Raw genomic sequence first — 13,959 nt, 5'->3', positions numbered from 1 at the left:
CCAAACCCCAACCCCGTACCCACGCACCCCCATCACAGAACTGAGCAATTAGCTGCTTTTGTAGCCGCAGAGAAAAAGGTCAGAGTTTTTCTAGTTAATCAAAAGCACATACAGGGGATGTAATGTGGTTTGTAGGTGGATTGGAGTTTGGCTCATTTTTCACTTGGATTTCTGTCCAGGTTGGATACAAAAAGACGCTGTTTGGGTCGCCTCCAGGTGAAAATGGCGTTGAAGCACTGCCAGACATGTCCCACCAGGAAACATGAAGAGGAGCTGCTGACTACATTTCTAAAACGTAGCTGTCACAAATCCTGATTAGAAACAGCTTTGTGGCGTTATAAAAGCTGCTCGTGTGATGGAAGCTATAATCCAGGAGTTTTCCAACCCAAACAATCCACAAGCTGCTTCCAGCAAAGTTACCTGTTGTCACATAGACTCGAATCATTTACTGGTAACATAATTACTAACAACATAAAAGCAGACTTTCATGAGTAAAATGTAAAAATCGCAGTAAATATTCAGTTTTTAGGACTGTAGGAAGCTGGCTGCCCGTTCATTTTACAGCCTGATCAAATCACTGAAGTGTCTTTAATCACACAACAAATAAACATCCATCCATCCATTTTCTGGGTCACGGGGAGATGGTGTCTCCTGGACAGGTCTCCAGTCCATCGCAGGGACACACAGAGACAAACGAGACAAGAGTCACCCAATGAACCCAACATGCAGGTTTTTGGTCTGTGGGGGGAAACCGGAGGACCCGGAGTAAACCCAGGTGAGCTCAGGGAGATCATGTAAACTCCACCCAGAAAGGCCCCAAGCCGGGAAGCGAACCTGCGACCTTCTTGCGGGGAGGCGACAGCTCTAACCGCCACCCCACTGTGCCACCCTAACAAATAAATAGATATAAATAAAATATTTAACAAATTAAGATTTGTCAGCCATATTTAATAAAACATGCCACTACTTCTATTTACCGTTACAGAAAAGGAGACAACAGCGGATCTACGAGCCCTAAAATAACGTTCCTGCCGAGCAGTCGGGTTCTGTTGCGGCGGAGAACTAGAACCAAGAAGAACCAGAACTGACTGGATGTCATGGAGAGCCTGTGAACAACGAAAAAACGGCTGAAAGACTTGTGTGTGTGCGGTTTGAGCCTTTGGGTCAGGTCTTCACATTAAAGTCTGCAGACTGCTGTCTTAGCAGGCTGAAAAAATAAACCTTTAAAAGTGACATTGGTTCTGAAGAGTTACGGTTTGAGCCTTTAAAAAAAATAAAAAATAAACCCTCCTGAGGTGACATGTTGACTCTGAGGGTTCTGTAACGTTACGGACATTTTGTTCAAGCTGTTATTATTCTGTTCTTTAAACTGATTTGTTTCTTTTGGTGACAAAATAGTAATGGTCTGCTGCATCTTTAGCCTAAGAAAGTTATGATAAAACCGTATTAGAAACCTTTACAACGCCCCAAATTACACACCTATTAGGGCAAACAGTAATATCGTATCCTGTGGTATAATTTGAGAAACGGTTAATGCTATAAAAAAAAAATTAAGAACTCATTCTGTGAGACAACTCCATCTCCTACGACGGTAGAAAAGCCCACAGAGAGATAACGAGCTGAAGACGACAGCTCCAATCATGACCACAGAAATGAGAGCTGGTCCGACAGGAAGTGGTCGAGACACGGCCCCAAAATCCTCATTTGTGTTTAATCGGCACGACGGTCAGCCCGACTCGAGATTAGGCGCTACAGGTTGCTTCAAGAGACAAAGTTCCAGCGTGAGGTGGTGTTAGAAGGTGAATCAGGGGTGCCACAGGTGTGCAGCTTAATCCTCATTTTCCTGCATAACGAAGGTCTGTGAAGACGTTCTCCTGTGTTCCTGCAGTGTTCTGTTTGTACGGCTTCTGTTTCTCCTTCAGCTCCCATGGCGGCGGCGGCAGCTCGGGAATATTTGGACGTTGCGTCAGACTCGGTCACTCTTTGTTATTTCATTCTTTAATTATGCAACATATTTTAGGACCTCCTTTTATTTGATGGTAGCTACGCTGGTGACAAAGCAGTGAGTCTTATTTTGGCTGTTTATTTTATTTTTTTAAAACCCACTCTCCTGTCTGGGATTTTTTTTCTCCGTCTTCATTTGGGAAGCGGAGCTGACGCTGTAATTATCCTGCCACACTGATGACTATTCAGGTGATTGCAAAATTATTAAGATGATCCTCTGGCAGATGTTTCTGCCTAATAGTCTTATTAGCAAAAGGATGGAGAGGAGCTGCGGTTTCATGTTTGCATAAACCGGGAGGAAGACTAATACGGGCTCAGTTTTGAGTCATGCAGATTTTGTGCTTGTTATTCAGAATTTGTAGCCGCAAATCAAGTGAAATGAAATGCTTGTGCATGTGCAGGGGAATCATTTGGATATGCAGAAAAAGATGTTTGTACAAGGGAAAAAGAAACCAGAGAAGAACAGAGAGGTTTTTGGGAACATCTCGGTGTTGAATGAAAAGTGTAAATTCTGTCCCAGCCTTCCGTCTCTTCAGCTGAAGAAACGGTAAGAATTCAGAAACAATCTGTGCTGATCAATCAGGATTTGATTAGATTGGAATTTGTGTCAACGTGAGCCTGCATTTCCAAACTGCATTCAATACATCTGAAAACCTACAGAGTGAACTTTATAGTTCTGAATACTTTGACGTCACAGTTTTAAATGAAAACCATTTAAATTTTAATGACTGTGTTAAGAATTAAAGAGAAGTACGCCGCCATGCGTCCCAAAGGTTTAAATAAACATGTTGTGCAACACGTTAGTGTTGTGAACGACTCTCAGTTACTACCACGCCACATCTGTTAAAAATGCTATCACACACACACACCCGCACACGCACACACATCACACAAACATCAACTTTATCAAACTTTATTGGGCTTCATAAATGCCTGAAAGTATAAATTTGAAAGAAAAAAGAAGATTTTTGGAATAAATGGTTTTAATTTTAGGCTGCTTCACGTCACACCAGTGAGATGAGGCTTCGTAGTTATTTCCACTTCTATTAAAAGACTAAAATAAAAAAAATATTGTTTTTCTGGACTGAGTGAGATCCTGGTTGCCTGGTGGAGGTCATAAAGCAACATCTGTCCGTCCTCCTACCATCCCCCCCACCGCTCCCACCGCTCCGCCCCCTCCACCTGCCAACACTCCTGTCCAGTTCTGGATTAGAGCTGGTCTAAGCCCCCCACACACACAGCATGCCACTCTGGATGGATTAACTCCTGCAGAAGCCACACTACTGTCACGCATTAACCTGCAATCACAAGCCTCTTGTGCAAAGGACACCCCTGACGAGCCTGCAGCAAGGGCTGATGGGAGTCTCCTGCAAACACGCTGCGAGGTCCAAGTTTTTGGATCCATCAGAGCAACGTGTTGGACGATGAACCTGAAACATCCTCATTTTTGTGTCACCTTTATGTCAACTGAAAAACATTTTTTTTTCCATCTTATTCCATCACTGTGATGCTGAACGTCTGAGCTGTTTGTTATTCATTTTCATAATTATGCAGTCACTCAGCCCTTTAAAATTCAGTAAAAGCTTTCCTAAATGAGCCTGTCTTCTCTGACAAACCCCAACATGAGCGCATGTGACATCCTGAAGGCTTCAGGGAGCGTCTCTCTGGGCTGTGAGTCGTAAATGGCAATCGTTAGGGAGGCTCCAGAACGTCTTGGAGCTTTTCCACTGGTTCTTAACTTCCTTGTGTGTCGTTTGAGTTTCGAACACGTCAAAACGATTTGTGACAACGGTCACAAAATGGTTGTAGGTGTCTCCAACCTGTATCCAGATAACTACAGCTGCCTTCTGACTCAGGAGCTCTCCCTCCGGGCAGATGTAAAAAAAAAAAAACCCCACTGATAATAAATAAACTGGTCCAGATCTGCCTAACTTCACTTCAAGAAAGAACTCCAGGAGATAGAATCATAAACGTGGGGGAGGCTGCCAAGGTGGGTACAAAACGAGCCGATTGGCGCGTAAATAATGTGCACGGCCAGGAATGCAGTTTTACAAACCGTGCACAGGGAAACAGGCAGTGATTTAAGAAAAAAATGTGGCTCTGAGGTTGCAAACAGAGTTCAGTGAGACTGTCACAAAAAAAAATAAAATCACAAATATTTGAGTCGCCCGCTCTTCTTCCAACAGCCGCAGCTCGGTGAGACGCCACCCTTAGAGACTCTGATAAAAAACAACCCAAATGAACAATATGACCACACAACTGCCTGTCTTGGTGCGGTATGTGGAGGAGCTGACTCCACTGAGAGCAAAACTGCGACTAATCTGAGGCTTCGCCGAGGAGCCGTGAATCATTCAGCTCGGTGAGATAGTTTGACAGCACAGACCGAGCACCCTGTAGACACGGGGGATTTTAAAAACAACGCTTTGTTCCAATAAAATCACACACATCATTCTTTCAGCTGAAGCGGAGCCAAGCAGCAGAAGCGGGGGTTTGAGGGGGGGGCTGTAATCTTTGCAGCAGCAACAGTTTGCTGCCAGTCGACTGAGAGGCAAAGAGTTAGCCGCAGCACAGACGCACAACATGCATGTTACATGAATCAGGAGATACAGAGAGATGGCTGATGGGAAGAGGAGAGAAGAAAAGGTGACAGTTAATGCCACAAAGCCACGAGGCTGAAAGGATGCCTGGCAACTGGTGGGAAAAAAAGGAGGTGCAGTAATCAGAGAAAGGAAGAACAGGAAACGGCAGACACGCATGTAGACATGTTGGAAAACAGCGAGGGACAGAAATCATCACTCACTGGAGTCATCGGAGTCGTATCCCTCCACGTCGGGCTCCTCGTCCCTCCTGACGGCCTGTAAGGAGGCAGAGGCTCCGGCACACGCCCGCTCAGGGTTGTCCTCATTGGGGCCCTCACTTTCAGCGGCGGCGGCGGGCGCAGAGGGAGCGGCCGAGGGGGCGGAGAGGGCAGTGCGCAGGGGGCCAATGTGGCCCACTAAGTGGGGCGCAGCAGGGGGGAGGCCCCGCGGGTAACGGGGGAAGTAGTCGGAGATCTGCTTGATGGGCTGGATGGGGCCAGGGCACACATCAATGGCCATGTGCTCCTGGATGCTGATGGTGGGTTTCTCGCCTTTGCGTTGTGTCATGCATGCGGTCCAGCCCGGAGCTTACTCCCAAAACCAAAACAAGAAGAAAAAAAAAAAAAAAAAGAAGAAGAAGAATGTAAACAGACCCAGCCGGTGGGTTCCTTCCCTCCTGTTGATTCTCTGAAGAAGGCGGCCGTTCTCCTGATAGGTGGACAAGTCCAGGTGAGGTTTGGAGCTTCCCACTGGTCTACATGGACTTCCTGAGGCGGCTGCTTCGTCTCCCGGAGCTGTCCTCAGACCCAGACCATGTTGTCTGCCAGCCTCACACACACACTACTACCCACCCTCCTGCTCCCTGCTCGTCCTATAAACCCCCCCACACGCACGCTCTGCCCACGTCTGCGCCGCCTATCTGAGAGACACAGAGCGGAGAGAGACTGGCGAGCCTGTGTGAGAGGCAGAGGGAAGGGATTAGAGAGGAAGGAGGGAGGGATCAGCTGATGTCACTGCTTAGCAACCGAGCGATAAACAGGAACCGTCGGCCGAGGTGCTTAATTATGATATTAACCTCATCCATCTGTCGGTGTGAGGAAGGATCCAGAGCCATGCTGGAATGTGGTGTTGAGTGCGTAGGTGTGTTTCTGCGTTCCCCTCCTGCTACCACAACCTGGAAAATCAGACACAAATAGTTGTTTAATGAGTCGCTTTTACAAATGTTTATTAAAAAGACACTGAAATCAAACATACAAAAGGTTATTTATCGTCAGCTTTTTTACTCCTGTAGTTTCTCTGATACATTGATACGCACATCTGAACTGCGGGTTTGCGCTCAACGTAAACAAAACACTTGGCTGAATCCACTAAAAAGCACATGGAAGGGGTTGAGTCACGAGAACCACAAAGGTAAATCTGCAGTTAAACACAAAAAATAGAAAAAGCTCGAGTGTGAAAACTATCAGGGTTAAATATCATGGATCCAACAGAAAACTGAAACAGTTGAAACACAGTTCCTTTAAATCAAGACTAAAAACTCACCTGTTCAGTTCATTTAGAACCATAATAACATCTGACGGGTGTTGATGATAAAAGACTGCACTAGTTCTTTTGCCCAAATTGAATTTTAATTTCTCAGAAACAGAGTCCTTCTAGCGGACGTTTACAAGAACCAACAGATCCAACTGAGACTAAAACCATCTTTTCTTGCCTCATTTGGTTTTTATATCGTCCAATCAGTTTGACTTCTGCCATCAGGCTCTGATTTAAAGACGTCCACTCTCCTTGAACACCAACACGCATACATCTGTTTTACTCAAGCACACTAGCCCATTGAAGTGCACAGACTCATTTCCACTTCCCAGCACACCAATTACACACCCTGATGTTATCACACATTTCATAATTGCTTACCATCTGTTCCAATTGTGTTTGTAGTCAAGTCTGTGCGCTTGTGTTAATGTGCGTGTTTCCACATTTCAGCACTGAAACGACCATGGCGCGGCCGACGCTTGTTAAATGCCACCCATCTTCTCTGCAGAGCCACACCGGCGCCGAACGCAACAATTAGCCCCGTCCTACGAGTTTATAAATCCTCGGAGGCTGTCAGAAATACAGAAACCTTCCATCAGCAGCAGCCTCTCAGTGTTTGGAAGTGATTCCTGTTAAATCACAGGAACTTCAGATTTAAAAGGAACTCTAACTTCTTCTTTCCCAAACAGATCCAACATGTCTGCAGAGAACAGAGGAAGCGGCGCCATCTTGTGTTGGCCGTCAGCAACACGAACAGCCAATAATTCCCCTCGGCGCCGCTTTTAGCAGATTATTTGAGGCAGGACCAAAAAAATAAGCCTCTAATTTCAGAGAAACAAAGATTATCAGCTGAAAATCTCTCTGAAACTCAAAGACCTGGGCATGATTTGAAGAAATCTGCTGCTTGAATTTTCACCATCAGTACAAAAATCACACAAATGCTGTGGTGGTTTGTTGCAACAGCTTCAGTAAATTAAAGGTTTAGAGGAATGCATGTCGCCCGCCACCTCTTGGGACAAAGTTTTAGTCGTTGAAAATAATGTTCCACCATTCAGTACCTAATGAGGATGACTCTCAGCTACTACCACATCAGCATCTGTGAAACTGACTGAGTCTGAGACATTTTTGTGTTTGTTGAGGTCTATTGGCAGTAGTGGACATCTTGAATTGGACCGACATCCAAAAGATGTACAGCAAATGATATCTTCCATTAATCAGTCAAGATATTTTGCTAACAGAGACAAGGTTGAATCGTTGGTGTGGTCATCCAGGATGTGGAAAATCCTCCAAAAACCCCTGAACTTCTCAGCAGCTGAAGACGTTTTGCTTCACATCGGCTGCATTTCTTCTCCTTTTTAGCTTGAGGTTTTAATCTCAGTTTATTAAAAAGGAAGCCAATGACTGAATCTTCATTATTCATAATTATTATTATAGAATATTTTGATTATACCAAACTGGTTCATTTATGACTTATTTGAAGTTGTACCCCAGTGAATGCATCTCAGTAAATATGAGCCACATCTTCAGATTTGTGCTCAAATTGCCTCCGTCAACATCATCCTGACGAGTGTTTGTCATTTCAGCGCCCGCCTCTGTAACAAATAATGATTTAATCACCACACATGGATTGTTTTACGCAGCAGCAGCAGCTGTTTACCCAAATAAACGAGCTCCAGAAAGCGCTCGGCTCTGTGAACAGTCGCTGATAACTCTCTAAATGAAACCGTTGTTCTCGGGGTTCAGAGATGTTTAACAGGAACGCACATCAGGATGAGCTAGTTTACCCTCTGAGGTGGCCGCCGTGTTTCTGGAGGAACAAACAGCTTGTTGGGGGTAATGATGCTCAGGCTGGACTTTGGTGGCGTGTCATCGCCTCACTGGAACTTTTCTCACACTCTGATTGGAGACGAGAGGTGTGAACGTCTCCGTCTTTATCGTCTGTTTGTTTCTGTTACTTTCAGGTGAGCAGAAATACTCACACCACAGTATTTTTCTGTAAGAGCGTGTGTGAGTCGCCTCCTTAGATGCTTTTTTCTGCCTCAGACACTGAAAACAGAAACATATTCTCTGTCTAAGTGAAAATTATTCTGTGTTTGTGTGTGTGGGTGTGTGTCTCGGTTGGATTAAACCACCAACCAAATGCACAAAAACACCTGCAGCCAAAACAGAAACTGGTCTGAGTGGGAGAGCAGAAATTACACAGCAATATGCTCCGATTTAACTGATTCAACTGCAAGCAGCAATGCCGGAAAACATGAAATTACCAAATGGAGAAATTTCCACTTGGGCTGAACAAAACGGCAGAATTTCCAGGCTGTGGTCACCGGGCTCGTTGAGCAGCTTTCTGCGGGAAAACAGCAACGACATCCAGCTGAACTGGGACACAAAACGTTTTTATAGTTTGTATGAAATAAGGTGACAAATAAGGTTAACTTCCACTTTAATACTAAATCAAGTGGCAGCCATCTTGAAGGGTTGGAGAAGCGAAGCCACTGATCACCTTCTGAGAGTTTCATTGAATCCAGTGGTTCATGAGAGATTTTGACACATTTTCATACTTCCAGCTATCATTTTGCTGATTTTATTGTTTCATTTTAGCTTTAGGATGTTGTTTTGCTAACTTTAGGTTAAGGATCTGTTTGGCTGCTTTTAGTCTTTAGCTTGTGTTTCGCTGGTATAAACTTCAGCATCTTCAGCAGTCCGTCAGCGCTGTGGTTTCAGCAGAACATTCAGCCCATTCCTCATCCAGCGTTACCCTCTCTGACAGTCGGCTGAGTTTCTCTGCTGCTCTTGATCGTTATCGAGAGAAAAGAAAAGACGGAGAGACGACTCTGACTTTCCCACACCTTCCTGGCTCCAGCTAACAGCTATTAACTGGAAGCTAACGAGCAGCTTTGTCCTAAAGCAGCCTTTGTTTGTGCCACTGAAATTCAGAGCAGGCGTGTTAACAACCAGAGGGGAACGATCTGTGGCAAACAGCGGGTTCTGTCTGGAGAAAAGTGATTAATGGTCTCTTAACGAGCGCTCTGCCCCTCCAGTCGCCCAGAGACTCCGCAGAAATGAGGGGTTTTCAAATATTCTTCTTCTAAAAGGTCCACAGAGGCAGAATAAAATCCTGCCTTGATTTTTCCTGTTTTTTCATGTTGTTAACCAGACACAAACCTTTTCCTTTAGATAAGCTCTGGCCAGGGTTTTAACCGTGGTAATGGTTTTAAGGACTGCTAAGATGAGTAGAAGAAATAAATAAAAACATAAAAATCAGCCTTTGGATCTTCACGCATGAAAAAAGGAGTTAATGAGTTTTTACAGGTTAAAAACTGATGTTTTTATAGAAACATGACAACCTGTTAACTCTGAAAACATCACAAATTGAAAACCAACCTGACTTTACATAAAAGAGGAGTTTCTGTCCAACAAACATCTATTTGTCTCCATCAGGATCTTCATTATGTACAGTAACTGAACATTTCTTAATTGCAACACTGCCCCCTCGTGGGGAAAACACAACACAATCAGTAGCTTTATCTTGAATTTCTTCTATTTTTCTGATAATTCAAAAAGAACTAAGTTTCCCTCTGATTTGAGGTGGCAAAACTTATTTTCTACTCAATAAGTAACACACTGACTAACAAAGAAATAAAGCTGAACGGCTGCAAAATAAATTAGATAATTATATAAAACACAGAGAAGCTCCAAAATGCTAATCATTGGGGTTTTGGCTCCTCGGACACTTTGAAAACATTTTTTTTATTTGTTTACATTTGGTGTGGCAGGAAAATATAAACACTGTCCAACAGCTTCCCACTATTAAAAACGTGATGTTTCTTAAGAAAAAGATTTTTAAAAGCTGGCTAGCTTAGCCTTGCGAACTTTAGTTAGCTGAACTGAAACTTAAGGGAAACATTTTTAAAAGTTAGCATTAAACCTTCGACACCTAGCACAACTAATAAACTCTGAACGAGATAATAAAAATAAAATAAAACTAACTTTTCTACTTACCGTGGGTTTGATGGGATTTTTGCCGCTTGAATATCAAGTCAGTATATCCACAGGTGGAACGGATAACTGCTAACGGTTAATGGCGAACTGCTAACATTTAACTGCTAACAGTTAAATGCTAACAGTTAACGGCTAACATTTAAAGGTTAAATTTGATTGACAGCTAATGTGAAGTTCAAGTACAGTCTACTTTGGTGGGGTTCTGAAATCATAATTCAAGGAAAATTGAATATCAACATGTTTCAAATTCTTGACTAGTTGTTTTTACTTCTTTTGGTGTGTTTTAAGTCGAAATTAAACAACTGTCCTCTCCCTTACACTGCATAAACGTTTGAAGGAAAAAGAACAGAAACCCTTCAACTTTGCTAACATAAGTTAGATAAACTGTATTTTAGGACAAAGTCAGAATAATAAATGCGTTCAGTTGGAAAAGAAAAACCATTAAACTACATAAAATAATAAATTTTCTGTGGCAGCTCACATGCGGCTCGACTTTTCAATCAGGCGAACTTTGTGACAGACGGATGTGACGTCAGCCCGTGGCGGGAGTCCCACGCTCCGGCAGCGGGAGGCGGTGAAATGTAAACAGCTGCATTCAGCAGCTCAGGGCGCGGGAGAGGTGCGCCCTGAAAGGTCCTATCTCTTGTACTGAAGAGAAGCTACTGCGCATGTGCAACTTTTAACGAGAGTCTATGGACCAATGACATAGCAATGACTTATAAGCAATGACTTATATGGATAGACATGACATCACGTGACTTTGGATGAGCTAAAAACGCCGCCATCTGACGATAGTAATACAGCTCCGCTTTTGCGCTTATCTATACAGGAATGCCTTCATATTATGCTGCATTTTTCTGCACAAATCTTCACGGAAAATGTCCGGACGGCGTTACATTTAATCAGTAAGTGTTTTTCTTTTAATAACAAGGCTGCTTAACAAGGAGATTAGTGCCTGAGTCTAACTTTACTGCAGAAGACGAGCATCAATACTGGACGTTATTAGCGCTAGTTTTAACGTAAAACTTTCTGTTATGCTTCTGTGAAGTCAAGGTCTCGCGTTTAAACATAAACATGTGTGGTATTAACTGAAAAGTTAGAATCAGGGAAGTGACTGCCTTGCTACTGCAGAGTTCATGAAGGTAAAATGCCTTTGTAATTAACCGTGCTTAAGATAATTTTATTATGTACCAAAATTGCAGACTTACATTTGTATAATTGTGTAATCAATGCATTTGCACACTGTCATATCATAAACATTTTCTGTTTATGCTTTCAGGAGGTAGACGCCCTGTTTGACATCTTTAACTCACATAATCTGCACTGCAGTGGCTTCAAACATCCTGTATATCAAAGCAACTGGCCTGAAGTTGCTGAAAAAGATAAATGGTAAGAACTTTTTTTGTTTACACTTTATATCCACCTAATATCAAAAAGTTCTGAAGCTTAGTGGATATATAAACTAAATGACACTTACATGAAATTGAGAGCATATATAAAGTTCTTTCCTGTTATTTAAATAACATTGCAGGTTTTTAACTTGTAAAATCCTGCAATCTTGATGTTTATGTATTAATATGTTTCATCAATGCAAGCATGCTGTCATTGTGCAGGTGGATTTAACAACAAGCCCAGTTGTCTACAGTTCATGGCTATCTTCCGTAAGCTGATTGTGCACAGTAGAGTGTCACCCAGAGCAAGCAGAAATGTGGCCATCATGGACAGCACACAATGCCTCAAGTTGTCTGAAGTGGGGCATCGTGAGGCGGCAGAGTCGCCGTTTAACAACAACAACTTGGACCACACATACTGCACGTGGATATCAATAAAACATGTTATGTTTGTGTCAAACTTTGTCACCTACATATACATCCATATAAGTCATTGCTAATAAGTCATTGCGCCCCGGGGCGGAAATACGTCACCAATCAGACAACGTCGAAGAACGAAACAACTTTACTTATCATTAACTATAAAATATTTATCTTACACAACTAAATATATATATACATATATTTCGAAATATTTTTAATTCACTATTTTATTTTTATTTATTTATTTTTACGTCTTATTCAAGGTAATGTGAGTGGTGGGGCGGCGCCCTAGCGCCCTCTATTGGCCAGCCACCACTGGTTGACTCCAAAGTGAATTGGTTCTATCTGTTAGCCCTTAAAATGTCTGATGGGGATGACTCTCAGCTACAAACACAGCAGATTTTAACTAATTCATTTGTGTGTGTTTCCTAATGTCAGAAAGCTGTGGTAACCATCTTGATTCTACATCCAGTGATTAGTGGTTTAGAAGATTATTTTGCTAACAAACAGGCGGTGAATGCCAAAGTTTTAGACAAAAATCTCACATAATCTGTTAGCACCTGGAGCATGTGTTGAGGATGACTCTCAGCTACTACCACACCAAGTTTTAGCTCAACATCTGCAGCCATCCTTGTGTTAACTACAGTCAAATATCAGTGGCGGCCATCATTGATCAGGCTGACTGCAAAAGTCAATCAGTTACAGATATTTAATGATTACCTCCTGGGAGCTTCTTTAAAATCCGCCAAGAGGTTAATGGGATATTTTGCTAACAGGCAGGCAGGCAACCATATGGAAACAGATGTTTACATTATTGCCTGCCTTTCGTGGCTGCAGGTGAAAAGATGCCAGGTTTTATGCAGAAATCTTTGCTTCATTTAAGAAAATGGTGGGAAGATTTCCCATCAAACACTTTTCGGCTCCGTTAATGTATTCTTACATTAGATTCAGACAAATATAACAACACATTAAATACTGTTTTTAGACCGTGCGTGTCTCCTCCAGGATATGATTTTTGAATATGAACCACGCCATCCATGCTGTGTTTTACGTCTGAGCCACAAAGTTAAATTAATAAATAAATAAATACCATGGAAAGGTTAATGAAAAGCAGCAGATTTCACCGACCGGTCCTGGTTTAATATTAGAAGCAAACGGATGACTAATGATGACAGCATCTTAATGCCTTTCTTGATTGTTGACTTCCTCTTTCCGTTCTCCCACTCAGAACACGGATGTTCTGTGTTCTCGGCTGAGTGTTTTGTTTTGCTCCTTCCTCTGAAATTACCCCTCATTTTCACCCCATCATATTTATTCTACATCAGCCGCTCCGTTCAGCCTCAACAGAACAATCCTCACCTGCGATAATTACCCTCTAAAGCTAATATGACAGAAAAATAAAGAGGACGCAGCTTTTCCATTTCTGTCGGCCAGGCGGTCTTTACTGCTGACTGGAAACGGTCCAGATGTGCTGCAGGGACAGAGCTGGTTTCTGGCAAAGACAGATGGTTTTTAGCTGTAATGGTGATGGAGAGGATTAATCAGCAAAGCTGACAGCAGAGCTGTTTATATTTTTCTGCACAGAACCCTGAATTCTGGGGCCTAAAATCAGGGAAGGAAACAAACGCATGTTTTAATTACGGCCAGCGTTCCCTTAAAGCAGGGGTGTCAAACCCAGAGACGCAAGGGGGCCAAAATTAAAAATTTGGTCCAAGCCAAGGGCCAATCACGATCAATATTTATTAAAAATTACATAAATTAACCTTGGTTTTAGATGTAGAAATATCAATTATCTTTTCCCAGTTACAGATTATGCAGAATTTAGAGCAAACAGACTTTAATGAACACATAAATAGATCAAACTTCAAAAAGCTCATCATTAGCTGTCATTTCTTACACCTCACTCAGCTTTTAAATGAAGTTTTTAACATTAAAAACCTGATCATACAGAAATAAAACTATATATTGTTGGCTTCTAAGTCACTGTCAGAGAAAGCTTCACTAATTAGGCTCAGTTTTTTTAAGCAAAA

At 42.5% G+C, this 13,959-nt stretch overlaps 1 protein-coding gene and 1 long non-coding RNA gene across 3 annotated transcripts in view; one reads left to right on the top strand and one right to left on the bottom strand.

Moving 5' to 3' along the window:
* The window catches only part of doc2b (double C2-like domains, beta), a 95,447-nt gene extending 84,882 nt beyond the window's left edge, over positions 1-10,565 (bottom strand). The window contains exons 1-4 of one of the 2 annotated variants that reach the window (XM_037979240.1): positions 10,116-10,565; positions 6,498-6,686; positions 5,659-5,757; positions 4,805-5,536 (exon numbers count right to left, since the gene is read on the bottom strand). In XM_037979240.1, coding sequence (XP_037835168.1) covers positions 4,805-5,150 — 346 coding nt within the window. In that variant the 5' untranslated portion in view covers positions 5,151-5,536; positions 5,659-5,757; positions 6,498-6,686; positions 10,116-10,565. The remainder of the gene's footprint in view (positions 1-4,804; positions 5,537-5,658; positions 5,758-6,497; positions 6,687-10,115) is intronic. The other variant, XM_037979241.1, reaches the window with a different exon arrangement.
* Positions 10,566-10,961: 396 nt separating this feature from the next.
* LOC108243595 lies at positions 10,962-11,968 on the top strand. The gene is made up of 3 exons (XR_001808897.3): positions 10,962-11,020; positions 11,395-11,504; positions 11,729-11,968. It is a non-coding gene; the product is annotated as an uncharacterized LOC108243595 (long non-coding RNA).
* The last annotated feature ends 1,991 nt before the right edge of the window (positions 11,969-13,959 follow it).

Source organism: Kryptolebias marmoratus, linkage group LG13 (genome assembly GCF_001649575.2).
Source record: "Kryptolebias marmoratus isolate JLee-2015 linkage group LG13, ASM164957v2, whole genome shotgun sequence".
Lineage (NCBI taxonomy): Eukaryota > Metazoa > Chordata > Actinopteri > Cyprinodontiformes > Rivulidae > Kryptolebias > Kryptolebias marmoratus.
This window is presented reverse-complemented; position numbering and strand designations above follow the sequence as displayed.